The sequence below is a fragment of the Mya arenaria genome, chromosome 10 (assembly GCF_026914265.1).
Source record: "Mya arenaria isolate MELC-2E11 chromosome 10, ASM2691426v1".
NCBI lineage: Eukaryota > Metazoa > Mollusca > Bivalvia > Myida > Myidae > Mya > Mya arenaria.
Genome location: NC_069131.1, coordinates 14339753 through 14358819, shown reverse-complemented (window position 1 = coordinate 14358819; position 19067 = coordinate 14339753). Strand labels below are relative to the sequence as shown.

General features: G+C 34.2%; 1 protein-coding gene across 3 annotated transcripts in view; it reads left to right on the top strand.

Moving 5' to 3' along the window:
* Positions 1–19067, top strand: part of LOC128205883 (kinesin-like protein KIF13B) — a 142106-nt gene that overhangs the window by 98906 nt on the left and 24133 nt on the right. For all 3 annotated transcript variants that reach the window (XM_052907923.1, XM_052907921.1, XM_052907920.1), the window contains exons 13-18: positions 3058–3194; positions 4674–4783; positions 12285–12428; positions 13846–14017; positions 16344–16506; positions 17390–17563. In XM_052907923.1, the coding sequence (XP_052763883.1) occupies positions 3058–3194; positions 4674–4783; positions 12285–12428; positions 13846–14017; positions 16344–16506; positions 17390–17563 (900 nt within the window). The remainder of the gene's footprint in view (positions 1–3057; positions 3195–4673; positions 4784–12284; positions 12429–13845; positions 14018–16343; positions 16507–17389; positions 17564–19067) is intronic.

The following is a 19067-nucleotide window of genomic DNA, read 5'->3' as shown; positions in this document are numbered from 1 at the left end:
GAAATATGAACTTTTCTGACAGTAACACAATAAGGAAACTATCAGTCTAATTAAGTCTCAGCCACTCGAGTGCTATGAATTCATTATATCAGGTTTCCATATGGCCTGGGGGACCCTTATAATTGATAAATAACTGATGAAGATGACATGTAATTGCTAGATAAGATTGCCTCAGTGCATGACCATGTGGAATTGAGATAGAGGCAACAATTTGGTAAATATGCTCCGGTCATTTGTTTTTCTGATGGCTACACTGTCTGACTGGTTGTACATTTATAGGTAGATTTTGGAGTGGGGTTTGGATTGACTGCTGGATCATCATGGTTTTTAGTTGATATTTGATGTGTTATTGTCTTAGATTTTAGTATTGTGTCAAGAAATATGTGATGTTTTGGATTTAATATTTCTGTTTTCGGATTCAATTTTTCGGATCAGTTATCGGTAATGTGAAGGTCCAAAGGATACTGCATAAAGGTGGAATTATTTTGTAAATCTTGTGTGCCTCTCAACTTATATTATTCTGTATGACACTTATGTAATTTGCAGCACACCAAAGACTCTCTCAAATACCTCACATACAACCATTTATGTAAAAATAACCTTTTTTTTGGCTTTCTGAAAGATTCATTCAGAATAAGCCTTTAATTGTTTGTGCAAAGTGTATATATCCATACTAGCAAGCATATAAATTATGCAAGCATGCACAAACCGCTAAATAACCAACTAAAATAAAACCAGCTATTGACTAAATGGAAATTTGGCTGCTGTTTTCATGACATGCTTACGAAATTATTCCATTTTATTATATCATGTATTTAATAAAAACAACAACATAATTTATAATGTTGCAATCTGTTATTTGAAACACATATATGATGAATAAAGAATGTTAAAACTAAAAATGATTGAATCAAAACTGGCATACTGCAATCACAAAATGAGCCTAAACACCAATGTATATTATCCATTTCCAAAATTACAGTATCTGTAGGTGAGGAATTCAGTTCCATGCAGCTGAAAAAATGATAAAACATTTCTTTGTTAAACATATTGATACAGATAAACCTGTATTAAGAGGCCACCTTTAGGAGAAGGTCAAAGTGGCCTCTTAATCCAGGTGGAAAATTTCCGCTACTTCATAGAAGCTTTCTTTAAACGGGCATTTATTATATATCTTTTTAAAGGACAAATAACTGGCATTTCAATTACATTGTATTATGTTTCCTAAGAATATCATGTATTGCTGTTATGATCAACCATATAATTATAATGATATTTAAAGAAGTATACATACAAATGTAGATAAAATAACTTTATTCAAAAAATATAAATAGAATACAATTGTTATATGTTCAAACATGTACATACATTTATGCAATTTTTCAAAATCAATGCATAGTACATGTACATATACATGTAAAGCAATTAAAACAACTAATAACACAACTAATTAATTTGAATAATGAATGGCAAAAGCAAAAATATTTTCACCAAAATTCAAATAACATAATTTTTCATGAATATACACACAGGTGTGTAGCTTAAGGGCCAATTTGGGATCAATCATGGACAGCATATTACTGTATTATATCATGTATAGGATGCTAGCATAGATAGGACGCAGGCAAAAAAATAGTTGAGAAATTGGGTAAAAACCCTTAATATATATAAGATAGGACGCAGCGGAAAAATGAGGTTGGTAAAGTAATTATAACATATATTGAAGTAAAAAACAAACAAAAAATTGTATATAAGGGGTATTTCGATATCTTTCTTGTGTATTACGATAATTATCGACGTAAATGTAAAATATTGAAACATTAAAATCATGAACAACGATTATTTGATATTTACCTCCTTTCCCGATTTTCTGTTGCCGTTATAACTCAATCCAGTTAAAGTGCTGACTCACATTGAGTTTTTGTGAGTAGCGTCCCTTTTGTAAAAAAGTAAACACTCGGGTTTGTTTTCAATTTATATCTCAATAAATCATTTTAAAGTAAACATTCAATATATTTTCTGCGTCTGTTAACTTGCGTGATTTTACCTATGTCAGTTGTTCTCTTTGGTGACGCAGTACTAGTTACAGATACTTAAAATTACCGCGTTCTTCCCGGTCTGATATTTTCGACCTGAATGGACTTGGAAAAAAAACCTAGATGAAATTCTTATAGCATAGAAAGGACGCAGGCACTTTTAAGACGAGAATTGGGAGTAAAAAAGTGCGTCCTATGCATGATATAATACGGTAACCCCTTTACCCCCTACCCCCCTTCGGTCAAAATTTCATTACGCAACTGCGTATTTACATACAGTCAGCTGCGCGCCTGACACACATCAACAACGACAAGTTCACTATTTAAGAGAAATCTGTGATTATCAAATGCTTCACACTAGTGTCTCATTTAAAGTGCATGAATAAATCCTGAGTCGCCATTATTCCGTCATCTGATAATATAGGCTCAACACTAAATTATTTCATAGCCAAACACTTGGGATTTGTCTTACTGTCACCCATGATCAAAATCAAAAACATAAATCAGACATAATGCATAATAAATGTTGTTTGTAAAAAATAAGTCTGTGCACTTTGATAATTAAAATTGAAATGAGTGCAAATAGCAGCTCATTTCTTTACTTCAAGAAGAAAGCAAACTGTAAATCCATAATAGCTGTGTTTTTTGTCAGTATTTAATCATTAACTTTATAAATAAATTAATACTGTTTATTCAAGGTTCTATTAATTAATTGTGTTAGTTCTGATAAAAAAAACTCCATAATTTCTTGAGGAATAAAAAATATTGGGCAATGGTGTGATGTAATACACATTTAGATTGGATGACGGAAATTTCTGAGGTCATCATTTTTTTTGTAGACTTCCATTTTATTATAGCCATGTTCTGTAAAACATGCGATCTAATTAATATTCATAGTGTGGGGATTTAAAAGTATTAGTGTCAGTTACATGGGATAAGGGGCTGTAAATAAATGATGGCAGTCCGACCAGGTTATGATTCTGAGATTTGTTGAGCTAACATTCACTTATATTTCTTCCAGGAGAGGACTGTTGTTGGGTGTCCAAATGACGAGACAAGGCCCGATATCCAGCTGAGGGGACTCGGGATCCAGCCAACACACTGTATTGTGGAAATAGAGGAGAGCGAAGTGTTTGTCACTCCCATAGATGGCGCCAGGTGAGTGAAGTGTTTGTCACTCCCATAGATGGCCCCAGGTGGGTGAAGTGTTTGTCACTCCCATATCTGGCGCTTGGTGAGTGAATTGTTTTTCATGCCCATACATGGCGCCAGGTGAGTGAAGTGTGTGCTATGCCCATAGATGAGGCCAGGTGAGTGAAGTGTTTGTCATGCTCATAGATGGCGCCAGTTGAGTGAAGTGTGTGCTATGCCCATAGATGGGGCCATGTGAGTGAAGTGTTTGTCACTCCAAAAAAAGGTGCCAGGTGAGTGAAGTGTTTGTCAATCCTGAAGATGGGGCCAGGCGAGTGAAGTGTTTGATACTCCCAAAAATGGGGCCAGGTGAGTGAAGTGTTTGTTACTCCCATAGATGGCGCTAGGTGAGTAAAGTGTTTGTCACTGTGAGTAAAGTGTTTGTTACTCCCATAGATGGCGCTAGGTGAGTAAAGTGTTTGTCACTGTGAGTAAAGTGTTTGTTACTCCCATAGATGGTGCTAGGTGAGTAAAGTGTTTGTCACTGTGAGTGAAGTGTTTGTTACTCCCATAGATGGGGCTAGGAGAGTAAAGTGTTTGTCACTGTGAGTGAAGTGTTTGTTACTCCCATAGATGGGGCTAGGAGAGTAAAGTGTTTGTCACTGTGAGTGAAGTGTTTGTTACTCCCATAGATGGTGCTAGGTGAGTAAAGTGTTTGTCACTGTGAGTGAAGTGTTTGTTACTCCCATAGATGGCGCTAGGTGAGTAAAGTGTTTGTCACTCCCTAAGATGGCGCCAGGTGGGTGAAGTGTTTGTTACTCCCATAGATGGCGCTAGGTGAGTAAAGTGTTTGTCACTCACTAAGATGGGGCCAGGTGAGTGAAGTGTTTGTCACTCCCATAGATGGCGGCAGGTGAGAGGATGATCAGGGTAAAAGTTTCTGATTGACATGTTACCATTAATAGAATCTGTTATCCAACTTACTTACAGGTCATGTGTGATTGGCTGAAATCTTGACTTACCTTACTTACAGGTCATGTGTGAATGGCTGAAATCTTGACTAATCTTACTTACAGGTCATGTGTGAATGGCTGTAGTCTTGACTTACCTTACTTACAGGTCATGTGTGAATGGCTGAAATCTTGACTTACCTTACTTACAGGTCATGTGTGAATGGCTGAAATCTTGACTTACCTTACTTACAGGTCATGTGTGAATGGCTGAAATCTTGACTTACCTTACTTACAGGTCATGTGTGAATGGCTGAAATCTTGACTTACCTTACTTACAGGTCATGTGTGAATGGCTGAAATCTTGACTTACCTTACTTACAGGTCATGTGTGAATGGCTGAAATCTTGACTTACCTTACTTACAGGTCATGTGTGAATGGCTGAAATCTTGACTTACCTTACTTACAGGTCATGTGTGAATGGCTGAAATCTTGACTTACCTTACTTACAGGTCATGTGTGAATGGCTGAAATCTTGACTTACCTTACTTACAGGTCATGTGTGAATGGCTCAGTTATAAGGGAGAGAACCAAGGTTAACTACGGAGACCGAATCCTCTGGGGCAACAATCACTTCTTCCGAGTCAACACCCCTGTACAAAACAGTGAGTATCGTAGTACAAAGAATGGAATATGCTATTTAAGGAGACTTAGAATATAACATGCATTACCAGCCAATGATATCACCAATCCGCTTTCATTAAAGGGACTAGACACCAGATGGTCCCAAAATTGGCAAATACAATATTTCCTCAAAACAAGCCTACAATTGTCAATGCAAGCTAGGTAGGAGGTCAATGATACATCATTTTAAAAGATTAAGATAAAAAAAAAGCAAAAATCGTTTCACCATCTCATCTGTGTTTCCCTGTTTAAAAATAGCGCATAATGGTTTCCCAGTTTAAATTATATCTGATTATCAGTACAAATAATTATACTGACGCCATTTTTTTAAACAAACTGGGATTTACAAGGTAGACAACCCTAGTAATTAAGGTTCACACTGTTGTACACAATGATGTCAATTTTATGTATGTTTTGGACAATTTTCATTTTTTCTTGTAACCATATCATCTGGTGTCTAGTCTCTTTAAACTCCATTCTAAATGATCATGAACTATGTTTTGATTATTATGAGGAATATTCTGCTCTTTCCCTGAAAACCTCAAAATATCCTTGATTCTTTTAATTAAACTGTCCTTGTGGTCTTTATGGAAGTTTATTGATATATTTAGGATTTAAAATCTTTTCTGAGCCTAATTTAGACATTAGTCATGATCAGCTTTTCTTTCACATGACTTTTGTAATGATGGCGATCAATTTCATATCGTATTTAATTGTTATGCATGCATGTACTCTGAATAAAGATATCTGCAATAAATTTATGAGAAATCCACTTTCTTTCACTTGGCAATGCAAAATAACTTGACCCTGTCGATTATGGAGACATTAAAAAAAATATCAATAAAGAGATTTTTTTTTTTTTAAATGGTGTGCTTTTACATAGAGCAGCTCCCGAGTGTCTGAGGCTGTTGTATTCAATAGGGGATTGTGATGTTATGCTAATGTCCCATGACATAATGTATAAAAACGCATTTGAAAAGTGCTGTTCAATATTGGCTTGAGGATTGTTTTGAACAAACAGATAACTTTGTTCCAGTGTTTACTGTCAGCTTGAAATCGGATAGACCCTGCCAGGAATTGTTAAAAAATGCAATCAGAATATTTTAAATCAATTTCTACCTTGCAAAGTTCAAGTGATTAATTAGGGATTTGCTAGACTTTTAAGGTAAAATGTGATATATAATGTTATTTCCTTTAAATTGTGTTGTAGAATTATTTTTATTTATATTGTTTCATAATACTTTTTTTTTTAATGTGATATATAATTTTATTTTCTTTAAATTGTGTTGTAGAATTATTTTTATTTATATTGTTTCATAATACATTTTTTTTAAATGTGATATATAATTTTATTTCCTTTAAATTGTGTTGTAGAATTATTTTTATTTATATTGTTTCATAATACATTTTTTTAAATGTGATATATAATTTTATTTCCTTTAAATTGTGTTGTAGAATTATTTTTATTTATATTGTTTCATAATACATTTTTTTTAATGTGATATATAATTTTATTTTCTTTAAATTGTGTTGTAGAATTATTTTTATTTATATTGTTTTATAATACATTTTTTTTTATAGTTTCTTTTAAACTTTCTTGGTTTGACAGTTAACATTTATATCTTTAACATTTTTGACTCTCATAAAGTCATCATTCATTAAGAGGCCAAGGTGGCTCTTTCAATAAATATCTTAGTCAATTTTAGTCGTTAATATTATTATTTTAATATCATAGTTTCGTTATTCTGCTACATATTTGTGTGAATTTAACTTTATTCAGTATTAAAAATAGCACAAAGATGAGGGAATAAAAACTATCAATGTGTTGCCAATTACGACATGTCCGCCCGGTTAGCTCAATTGGACTGTTAATCGGACAACCCGGGATCGATTTCCGGGTGGACCAGGTCACTTCTTTTGTGATTGGTTATGAAATCTTTTCTACGACCATTCACACTGTACCACTGCCCCTTGCATGTACAGAAATTGTCAGTTCCTTGCAGAGGTGAAAGCACCTAGTACTGGTTAACCGCCTGATAGTCTGCCCAGGATAGGTGTGCGGTGGTTGAACTGTCACTCTGGGACCCTTCAATGTGCTCACGCTAGGACCCGGAGTATAAACTTCTAACACCACAACCAACAAATGTGACATTGATACAGATTAATGATTATTGATTTTACAATTAATAGAAGTTTTTGAAACAGCACCCAGGTGGGTAAAATATATCTGTTGCCATAGTTATATATAAAAAATAAAGGTACTCATGTTTAAGAATAACCAGCTTATTGTTTGATATATATAAAAGTTTTATAAACAGAAAAAGTATAATACAAGATATAAGAATCTTTATTTTAAGTCGGGTATATGCCAACAAGAAATGTAAGTTTAAACTGAGATATTTTCAGACATGAATTATAATTAAAATATGAATATAGGGAAAGTAAATCTCTTGATGAACTGCATTTTCAATTTTATGAAATAATCACTGTCAATAATAACTTTGATGTTTTTTTTTAGTGGTGTTAAAAGTTTATAAAATGAAGTTTAATTGAACGGCTTAGCCATCCTTAAAAAGCATTTGTTTGCAGATCAAACAAATAATTGGTGTCTGCAGTTTCAAAACTGTAATTCTGTCTGTTTTCTACAGGCGGGCATATGATCCCAAAAGTGGCTTACTACAGAAATTTGGTTTATTAAAAACTGATCAAATTTTTTTCCCACCTACCCACTCCCAAAATTGTGGGTAGGGTAACCACAAACAAACAATTTTTCATTATGGCCCTGGTTCATTATGTTCCATACATTCATTTCCAGTAACTGCACTTTATTCTCACTAAGTCACAACTTTTGGCCTGGACTCATGTTAGTTTGTTAAGTAGTTATCAATTGCTGGACAAGTCTGGTTCATGGTTACAGTGCTGAACAATTTTGGTTGCTCAGGTTACCTTGCCCGACCAGTTTGGTTTGTGGGAACAGTGCCGAATGAGTGGTTGGTGGTTACAGTACCGGACAAGTTTGGCTAGTGGTCACTGCCAAACAAATTTGGTTCGTGGTTACTGTGCCAAATGAGTTAGGTTGGTGGTAACTGTGCCGAATGAGAATAGTTGGTGGTTACAATACCAGACAAATTTGGTTGGTGGTTACAGCACTTGACCAGTTTGGTTGGTGGTTACTGTGCCGAATGAGTATGGTTTGTGGTTACAGTACCGGACAAATTTGGTTGGTGGTTACAGCACTTGACCAGTTTGGTTGGTGGTTACTGTGCCGAATGAGTATGGTTTGTGGTTACAGTACCGGACAAATTTGGTTGGTGGTTAATGTACTTGACCAGTTTGGTTGGTGGTTACTGTGCCGAATGAGTATGGTTTGTGGTTACAGTACCGGACAAATTTGGTTGGTGGTTAAAGTACTTGACCAGTTTGGTTGGTGGTTACTGTGCCGAATGAGTATGGTTTGTGGTTACAATACCGGACAAATTTGGTTGGTAGTTACATGCAGTACTTGACCAGTTTAGTTGGTGGTTACTGTGCCTGACAAGTTTAGTTGGTGGTTACTCTGCCTGACCAGTTTGTTTGGTGGTTACTGTGCCCAACCAGTTAGTTGAACTTTACTGTGCCCCACCAATTTGGTTGGTGGAACCAGTGCCGAATAAGTATGGTTGGTGGTAACAATTCAGACAAGTTTGACTGGTGGTAATTGTGCCAGCCAATTTGGTTGGTGGTTACTGTGCCGGACAAATTTGGTTGGTGGTTACTGTGCCAGACATGTTTGGTTGGTGGTTACTGTGGAGGACAAATTTGGTTGGTGGTTACAGTGCCCTTCAAGTTTAGTTAGTGGTTCCTGTGACCGAAAAGTTTGATTTGTGGTTACTGAGGCCAACAAGGTTGGTTGTTGGTAACTGTGCCAGACAAGTTTGGTTGGTGGTTACTGAGCTTGACAAGTTTGGTTGGTGGTTACTGTGCCCGACAAGTTTGGTTGGTGGTTACTGTGCTCAACAAGTTTGGTTGGTGATTAAAAAGCCTGACAAGTGGATTTCCTCTATTAAGTATTCTGGTTTCCCGTGATAAAAAGTTAATTACATGCCAAGAGAGGGATCAATATAATGTTGCACATTCATAAAGTTAACCATTTTAAGATCTTCATTATTGATCTAGATCTGAGTTATCAATCTATATATACCTTACAACACTCTAAATAATTTATATGCATTTCATATCAACTTTCAATCTTGTAAAAGAAGAAATTACCAGCATCTGATACAGTTTAAATTATAGTTTTCTTTCTTATTATCATGAATATCTCTCTGTAAAAATCAATGTTTTAAGCTTTCTTGTAATGAACAGTTAAGCCTAGAACAATTTCTTATCAGAGATCTCTTAATGGCACAATTTCCTTTTAAACTTTCAGTCGCCTTATTCCATGTCTATCGCTTTATTGTTGGACCATGTCTATTGCTTTATTCCATGTCTATCAGAGAAAATCTGGTTTTCCCAGTAAATGAAGCTTTTTTGAAATTTAGATATATTTTTCATTTCACAGTCTGTTTTTTCAAAGGTTTTGTGTTAAAAAGTAAGCAGATTTTGTTCCCCTGGAAATGGAATTTAATTGCATGCAGAGGAAAATTAATTAAGTTCCCAGAGGAGAGAGTTTATTGCATTTCATTTCCAGCTAGTCTCCTGTGGTTTTTAAAGAAAAATGTGATTTTGAAAATGTGTGTTCCCTTTTGTGGATAAAAACAAAGACTGTACATCATTGCAAATATATTTATGTATAGACCTTTTATACTTTGCCCATTTTTTTTTAATTTTTGTTATTTAACAGAACATCTGCTCTTAAAAATAATAATTGCCCTATTGTTGTTTTGGCAAAATCCCCTGGGAGGGTTTCTAGAAAAAAGGCATGTATTGAGATGGATGAGTGGATAGTCAGCTGATATATGGATAATCGCAGATATTATGGGGCTAAACTTTTATAATCATAGGATATTTAAAAAGAACATTAAACAACCAGTTGTCATGGATGGCAATTTAACGGTTATAATTTACTGCATTTAGTAAACAACCATTAACTAAAATTCATGAAGATCTGTTGACAGCAAACATCAAAGGTAGTATTATCACCTCCTTGTTTTGAGATTTATCCCGATGGTCACCAGTTTAGGCCCAAGGGCACCCTATAAATTATAATGGCAAGAACAAAAACACTGGTAATAAATTCTATCTTTTGTGATAATGTTTAGTTTAGATTGCTTGTTAACAGGTGGCCTTCTGTAACATTATCCTAATAAGAGATGTGAATCATTCTCTTGGTAAATAATACCTTTACTTTACTTAAAAATGGGTGGCTATATCTCTTTTATTTTTAATTAGGGCTATTTTGTTACAAAACACTTTAATTCAGTGATTTTGTATAAAAACTTGCTGTTCCAATTTCATTGAAACATAAGCTGTGGATTAAAAGGATGTGTATGTGAACTATTTTTTCAAAGTTAAGTGTTGTAAGTTATTTTTTTTGGAGTACTTTGCTTTAAATTATTATAATCATTAAAATAATTAAATAAATATAGTTAAAAATCATAGGTAAAGTTTAAAACATAAGTAAGATACCAGTTAAAGGCGGTATTCTTAAAAAAATCTTTAGTCATTTCTGAACTTAAGTTGATTACCTTAAATTTTCAAAGTCAAATTTAAAGATAAGGCCAAAAACAAAGTGGTTTGGTTAGTTATCTTCGTTTTAAAAACAGGTAGGGTGGGTTAGGCTTTTTAATTTTTATTGGTTATTTTTTTATAAGGGTTTATGTAAGAACATTGTAATCATTGGAGAATGGTGTTAAAGTCATCTTTTGTAAAAAGCTTTAAAGGTTTAATTTTCATATTAAAACACACATTAAAAATATATATATATATATATATATATATTTCTTATTAATATTTTTTTTTTAGCAACTGACTATAAAAATGGTAGGGTCAGCACCTTTTTTGTAGGTAGGGTCAGCACCTTTTTTGTAGGTAGGGTCAGCACCTTTTTTGTAGGTAGGGTCAGCACCTTTTTTGTAGGTATGGTCAGCCCTTTTTTTGTAGGTAGGGTCAGCACCTTTTTTGTAGGTAGGGTCAGCACCTTTTTTGTAGGTAGGGTCAGCACCTTTTTTGTAGGTATGGTCAGCCCTTTTTTTGTAGGTAGGGTCAGCACCTTTTTTGTAGGTAGGGTCAGCACCTTTTTTGTAGGTAGGGTCAGCACCTTTTTTGTAGGTAGGGTCAGGGTCAGCACCTTTTTTGTAGGTAGGGTCAGCACCTTTTTTGTAGGTAGGGTCAGCACCTTTTTTGTAGGTAGGGTCGTTGGAGTTGAATGAAGGCCATGTTTGATTCAAATGTAGTTTAAAACAAAGAAGTACCAGCCTGACTGGTTTCTGTATTATTTGGACAAATATTTACTGTTGAAATCCAGTCCATATTAAAAACAATGGGGATGGACCAAGCTGGGTTTACTTTGGCATAAAAAAGCCACACAGTATTAAGTTATTTACAACAGACCTTTCATCTGCAATCTTTATATATCTTGTGTAACTTCCATATTGCTCATATTGTTAACTCTATATTAGCCATATAAAATAATTCACTGCTGTCAGGAAATCTCATATACTCCAGGGGTATGTTTTACTGTAAACTATAACTTATCGACTCCAATAACAACATTTAGAACTGCATGGTCAATATTTATATGTAATATCCACATATTTGTGATGTTGGTCATAACCTTAAATTACCCCACAGACATTTAATGTGAAATGACTAATTTGCTGTCATTGGGGGAGCATTATAACATACAATCAAACTTTTCGGTGAGAGTGCTCGAGACTTTTAGCATCACATTTTATCCATTGACTTCAACACGCCACATATTTGCATGCTTATTTCAAGGTCTCAGATGGACTGATGCCGACCAGACAAATTAAGCATACTGTGAAGCGCTTTTCAATGAGCCTTTATATAGAGTTGAACATGTTAAAGTCTTTTATGAGATCAATGTTACTACAATATAGGCCCCAAATGCCTGTACATACTACAGATAGATGTTTCCCAAACAATTTTCTTACAGTTTGCAAAGCACAAAGCAGTTCTAAGGACTTTGACTGATGTCTCAAAATTGGGTATTTCAATTTTGAATGCAACCTTTAGCTTTTCAGAGTCAAAGTTTTGTGAAATTCTGATGTATTGATATTGTCGTCATGATTGTCATCGAGCCAAAACTTAATTCATGCCCATAAATCAAACCAGATTAAGTTTTTCAAGTAAAACTAAATTGTTTTACTCATGTTGAGAGAGACGATATGCAGGCACACAAGGAACATAACTCTGACTTCAGTATTTGATGAGTTATGCCCTTGGTCAACTGAAAAATGATAGATTTACGTTTGCTCTGTGGCTGTATTGTTAGGGTCATATTTTCCATTTTTAACATATTATCTCTACGCATTTTTTCAGGGCCACAGACAAACAGCTCCGATGCGGACCAGACGATTGACTTCCAGTTTGCTCAGCATGAGCTGATGATGAAAGAGTACAGCAACGATCCAATCTCTGAAGCTATCAGCGCTGTGGAGAAACAGTACGAGGAGGATAAACAAGGTATGGTTACTGCAAACTGGTGATAATGTTAAAGCAGGTATCTGATATTATAAGTTGAAAATGTTTCCATTGTTTTAGTGGGGAAAGGTTTGATCCCAGCAAAGGCAAATTCTCCGAGCCTGCCAAAAAGAAAACCAGTTCTGAACTGTATAGTATCAGGCATATACATTCAATAGAACTTTTGAATGGAGTGGTATAAAGTCTTCAAACTTGGTAAACAAAATGGGCATGTTCAGTTAATGAACCCTTTAAATTTTGGGTCAATATGTTAAAGGTCAAGGTCATGGTGACATTTAATATAAAAATTGTGTGATTTTGATTCTAATCAATTATTTTGAACTACATGGCATAGCCTTTTAACTAGGTATGCATTTATTCCTTTACTTTTGAATTGTTTTGTATCATGGTCAGTAGATGACCCCTATTGATTATGGGTCAAAGGTCATGATAACCTTTACTTGAAAAAAATACTGGTGCTTTTGCACATTGGTAATGATTTAATCTGATTTTAACTATAGTTAATGCATGGACCCTTTTGATTTTAATATCCTACTGGGTCATTAAACAAAAGGTCAAGGTTGTTGTGATTTTACCCAGTAAATTTATGGGCACTTAAAACAGGCATCACATACAATTCCTGGAATTCTAGTGTTAGCGTGTAACTGTCTTCACATTAAAGCTAAAATGAGTTAGTTCCTAGTAATAGTTTTGCCAAAATTTGATATAAAACTTTATGGCAAGCCCTTATGGCAAGGAATTGTGTTTTCCCAATTTCTGTTCCACAATTCCTCTGTGTGTCGACATTTGATGAAGTGTGTCAAATAGTTTTGTCAGAGTAGCATTAGTGTCAATGAAATAATAAGCTAACAGACGGGATTTCATGAGGTTTTGGCTAATCAGAACTGACTTTTCTTCTCGAATAGGGAGAATTTCTTAGCGATTAATATTGATTCGGAGTCAACAGTTTGAAAGTCTGTTGCTGGATGTATAAATGTGTTATGAATAAATGTTCTTAACACTCGCAAGGGGAAAATAGTTTGTAATTTCTTTATAACTTAAGTCTAGACTGGGAAAAAATATAAATGTGTTTGTTTTATGCTGAGGTCCTCATTATTGAAGTTTGAATGAAATTATTACGAGGCTCTTGTGACAGCAGATGGCTATTAATCTAAAATGACTGAGAAGCTATAATAATTGATATGTTTTTCAATACAATGCTTGAAGGACAGAAAACTCATGCATGATTTGCTGGAATACAAGTTATCTGACCTATGAAAAGAATAGTTTTTGTAGCGTGAGGTATTTAAAAAATATTACAGTATTTTAAGGATTAAAGCAATTAGGATAAAATTATATGCATTTAAGAAAATAGAACTGGAGTTAAAAATTGAGGATTTTTTCCCCTTCCTTCATGCAGTGGCCCTGGAGCAGCAGCGACAGATGTATGAGAGACAGATGCAGCAGCTGCGATATCAACTCATGTCGCCCGGGACCCCCTCCATGCCCTTCCCTGTGGGGGACATCAAACTGACACCCACAGGCTCACAGAGTGGCATACAGAGGAAATATCAGCAGTGGGCACAAGAAAGGTACTGAATTATTAGCTTTCAACATCTAATTAAAGAGAGTTATGTCTGAAAATTTAAGATTTAAGTTCATTACATTCCTTGTGGACACACGGAATAACACCCACAGGTTCTTAGAGTGACACAAAGAGGAAATATCAGCATGGGCTCAGATAAGGTACTGAATGATTACGATTAGAAGTTTAAACAATCATTTTATTTCATTCTTTGTGGGGGGGCATGGAACAACACCCACGGGCGCTTAAGAGTGACACACAGAGGAAATATTAGCATGGGCTCAGATAAGGTACTGAATGATTATGATTTGAAGTATAAACAATCATTTTATGTCATTCCTTATTGGGAGACATGGAATAACACCCATGGGTTCTTAAAGTGTCAGCAGTGGGCACAGGAAAGGTATTGTACTGTCCTATTTCAACATTGAATGAAAAAAAAAGAAAAAGTTTAAGTTAGTGATAAAGGCTCATATTGTTTTTCTATGCCAGTTTGATTAGCCTCAAGAAAGGTATTAAACAGTTCCTTTTTCATAAAATTTATTATTTATTTATTATTCCAAAGGAAAACTGGAAAACCAAGGAAATAAGATTGGGGTGTATTGGAGGACAGCTATTTTTGGTTGGCGTCAAGAATTTGTGTCTGGTCTATGACTTGTAACTATTCATAAGGGATGTTAAAATAACTCTGCAAAAATATTCACCATGACACGATGGTGTGACGCGTGCAAGAACTTGTAATGTGTCTTGTTCAGGCTAAAGCTTTAATTGCTATTCATTTGGGGATTTAAATTACTGGGCACAAATGTTCAGCAGGAGAAGCCGGTGTGTCTTGTGATAAACACCAATGTCAGTAGGCCAAAGGTCAAGGTCACACATAAGTGTCATTGGTACAAAAAAAAAATGTATTTAAATTACATTTTATATGACACGTGTAAAAATTTATTTAAAATACAAATTCAAATTTCAAAGAAATTTTGATTGATGACTTCATTTTTTGCTTGTTCTGGCTTTAACTTGGCCATGTTTTGGGAATTTTGGTCAATGGTCAAAAGATATTTATATTGGCTTGTCCAGGCTTTAACTTGACCATTTGTTTGGGAACTAAAAACATTCTTGGCACAAATTTTCACACCTAAACAAGGTCAATAAAACATTATAAGTTCTATCATCTTGATAACATTTAGATATTTATAGCATTAAACAGAAATATTTTATCATTTCTATTAAGCGGTGGTTTAATATTATTGCCATTGCACCAACAAAACTCTTTCATTTAAAAAGCTTAAAAAGTTAGTGCCTCTTAGTCCATGAATGCCTGTCCATCCCTGGTACAATTTGTCAAAATCTTCTGATCAAAAACTGGGTTTTCATCGCATTGCGTTATCTTGTATTTGTAATTTTCTGTTTAAACCATGGATAAAAAAATATATGGATACATATTCTACCCAAAGTTTACCACAATATTATAATGCAGCACCAGTGTATCATTATAACTATACTCAACAGCTGTTTGGATCTGTCCTTAAAGGTGTTTATCTCTTACAATTGTGGTCCAAGAATAGCCATAGAAAAGGATGAGCAGAGTAATTGAAGTAGGCTGTGTTACCCACATGAGGTTTATTAGTATCAACAAGATAATCAAGTATCTACATTCTATTAAGGATCCTTGAAAACATATATCCATTAGCCTGTGCACAAAGTTCAAGATCTTTAGATAAATATCTATTGTCATTTTCATCTGCAATTATCACGCTTCAAGTTTCCACGTCAATACAAAATAATAGGAAAGAACTTTTTCTTTTATGCCTTGCCAATTAATTCTGTTGGAGGCAGGGATGCAAAGTTGTTATGTTCAGAAAAAAATACTCACAGCATCTTGTGACTAAATTTTATTACTCACTCAATGGTCATTATAAATCATTATAAAGTTTATTTCTATCATAATGCACAAAATTAAGTGTGAGAACGTGTTTCAAATATAGGCATGTTAAAAGGAGGACATGAAATATCCGTGATCTTAAGGTTTTTGGAATAAAAACAACAGTTACAACATGATAACAACACCAACAACAATGATAACAATATCATCAACAGCAATGATAACAACAACACCAACAACAATGATAACAACAACACCTACAATAATGATAACAGCAACACCAACAACATTGATAACAGCAACTCCAACAACAATGATAACAACAATAATAACAAAAACAACAATGATAACACCAACAACAATGAAAACACCGACACCAACAACAATGATTACATCTACACCAACAATAATGATAACACCAACAGTAACCAGTGCTCTCCATATTTTCTAGGGACAAGATGTTCAAACACAGCTTATCGTTGTTACGTGAGGAGGTGGTGAAGGCTAACGCCCTTGTAAGGGAGGCAAACTTTCTTGCGGAAGAGATGGGCAAACAGACCGAGTTCCATGTCACGTTGCAGATCCCGGCTTCCAACCTCAGCCCAAATAGACGGGTAGGTAGAAATGTCCAAGTTTAATCAATGGAAGTGTCTTCATTTAATCAATAAAATGTCTACATTTAATCAATAATTTGGTTAAAATTTGAGGAAACTACATAATATTTTGTCTTTTTAAATGTTGTGTACATTTGAAGTAGATTTCAGACAACTGAAGTTAATTCTAGATATATTAAGTTAAACCTCCATACTGTTACCAATTTTTAATCAGGTTTTCATATAGTGATAGATGGTTATTAGAATGACATACATCATTGTTCAGGTAGGCGGTTGGCGTCAAACTTACTTATGAAACTGAAAAACTTTAGTTAGGGTTAACATATCTTGACTAAACTTGGTATTTAGGAAGAGTTCATGGAGACATTTGTGTTTTGGGGACTCTGGAGACAAGGTCACTGTCAATAAAAATAGATAAACAGTTTAAACTGATTATCTTTAGAAAGGGTTAACATATCTTGACTGAACTTGGTGTTTAGGAAGCATTTATGAAGAACTTTCATCGAGTTGCATTTTGGGCACCTAGGGTCATTTTGGGCACCTAGGGTCAAGGTCACTGTCACTAAAAATGGATAAATGGTTGAAACTGAATAACATTAGATAGGGTTGGCATATCTTGACTAAACTTGGTATTAAAAGAGTTTATGGAGATCTTTTTTATTGCGTTGCTTTTTGTGGGTACCTTGGATTGAGGTCACTGCTACTAAGAATAAAAGACTGAACCTAAATAACATTAGTTAGCGTTGACATATCTTGACTAAACTTGAGAAAATGGTTTCTCATGATAAAACATATTTAAAATGATACATATAAACAAAATACTCACTGGATCTGTATATTGGATCAATAGTTTTGAACACAAACATTTCCTCAAATTTTACAGCGAGGTGCTTTTGTTTGTGAGCCGGCGATTACCGTGAAACGACGACAGCGCGGGAGTCAAGTATGGAGCATGGAGAAGTTCGAGAACAAAATAATCGACATGCGAGACATGTATGAGGAGAGGAAAACGTCAGGCGTCCCACTTCGGGTAGACGAAAGTGATGAATCAGAGTCGGTTTGTGTGAACGCTTTGCATGAATTTTTTTGTTGCCATGGTTTTTGTAGCTGATGATGATAAGGTTTAGTTCTTGAGTGATTTTCAGTATCTGTAATAGTTAATTAAAATTTTCAGATATATATTGAATGGCTATAATGTGTTTAATAATTTACTTCTCTTTCTAAGAATTCTTATCTTAAAGAATTTTCCAACATTCAAAAATGCTTAAAATTCAATATGTGTTGTAAACAATTTTGGTTGCTTGTTTTAATACATTGAAGCTCTGGTCTTTGTTAAGTTACACCAAGTAAAACCAATTCTGTTTTCTGTGTATTTTTTGTACAATGATGATGTTGTTTACTGCAAATGATTGTTATGTTTTCAAATTTATATGGCATGCAGTGGAAGTGCCCTTTTGTGCCATTTAAAATTGATGGTCTTTCAGCTGTGTAAATTGCTGGTTAACTCCTAAACAGTAATTTGGGAATTCACATTTAAACAAAACTAGGAGGATGGCTCACTTTTGAATGCCAGCAAAAGATTGATTCAAACAATTAAGGATATTTATTGGACTCACCCATTTGGTGTTAAATATGAAAATAAAAGTAGTTATACCATACTATTCTATGCTTATCATACTAATTTGCAACATTTGTGCCTAAATGGCTTGACACATGACAGTATAAGAATGATATGTTCTAAAAAAAGAATCCTAAAAATGACTAAAGGTTTTAAGTATGTATAATATTTATAAAAATAATTTTTCATTTTCATGATCATTTAATTATTTTGTTAAAAACATCCTCAAAGCCCTTGAACCAGCTTGGTGTTTGTGATTATATTTTGTCTACAGCCTCTTTTAAATTAACCAATTCAACTGATTAAAATCAATAGCTGCTGACTGCAGATTTACCAAGATTATGTACGGCAGATTTGAAAAAAGCTGCCATCCCATTGGACAAAACACAATTTCAAAAACTAAGACAGTTTGGTATATTCTAATTTAGTTTAGGATTCAAATATTTTGGACATGATTGAAGTTGTCTGGGTTTTTAAAAAAAATCAACATTAGATTAACGTCTTATCGTAATTTAGGTTACCGGGTAATGTAAAGTTTATGAAAGCATCTCATTTAGTTAAATCATATCCAAGCTCAGTTGTCAGCGGCGATTGAGTATTTAGAAGAGATAATGGTTAAACAATTTTAAAAATACTTGATTAGAATCATCAAAAGAGTTGTATCATTATTTTGGAAAGTAATTATACTCATTGGCTACGCAATTTCCTTATCCTATAAGACACAGTGCAACAACTCAAAATCTTTCCTCATACACATGTGTATGTTGTTTTGAGAATTATTCCCAATTTCCTGTAACTTCTTAAGCTTAACTAGCTTAAGTAGCTTATTTCAAATAGCCAAATAAAATACTTAAATTTGATTTTGATAAATGAAAAATTATTGTAAATATTGTCAAGATAATTAAATAAGTAAACACAACACAAATTATACCAATACAAAAAT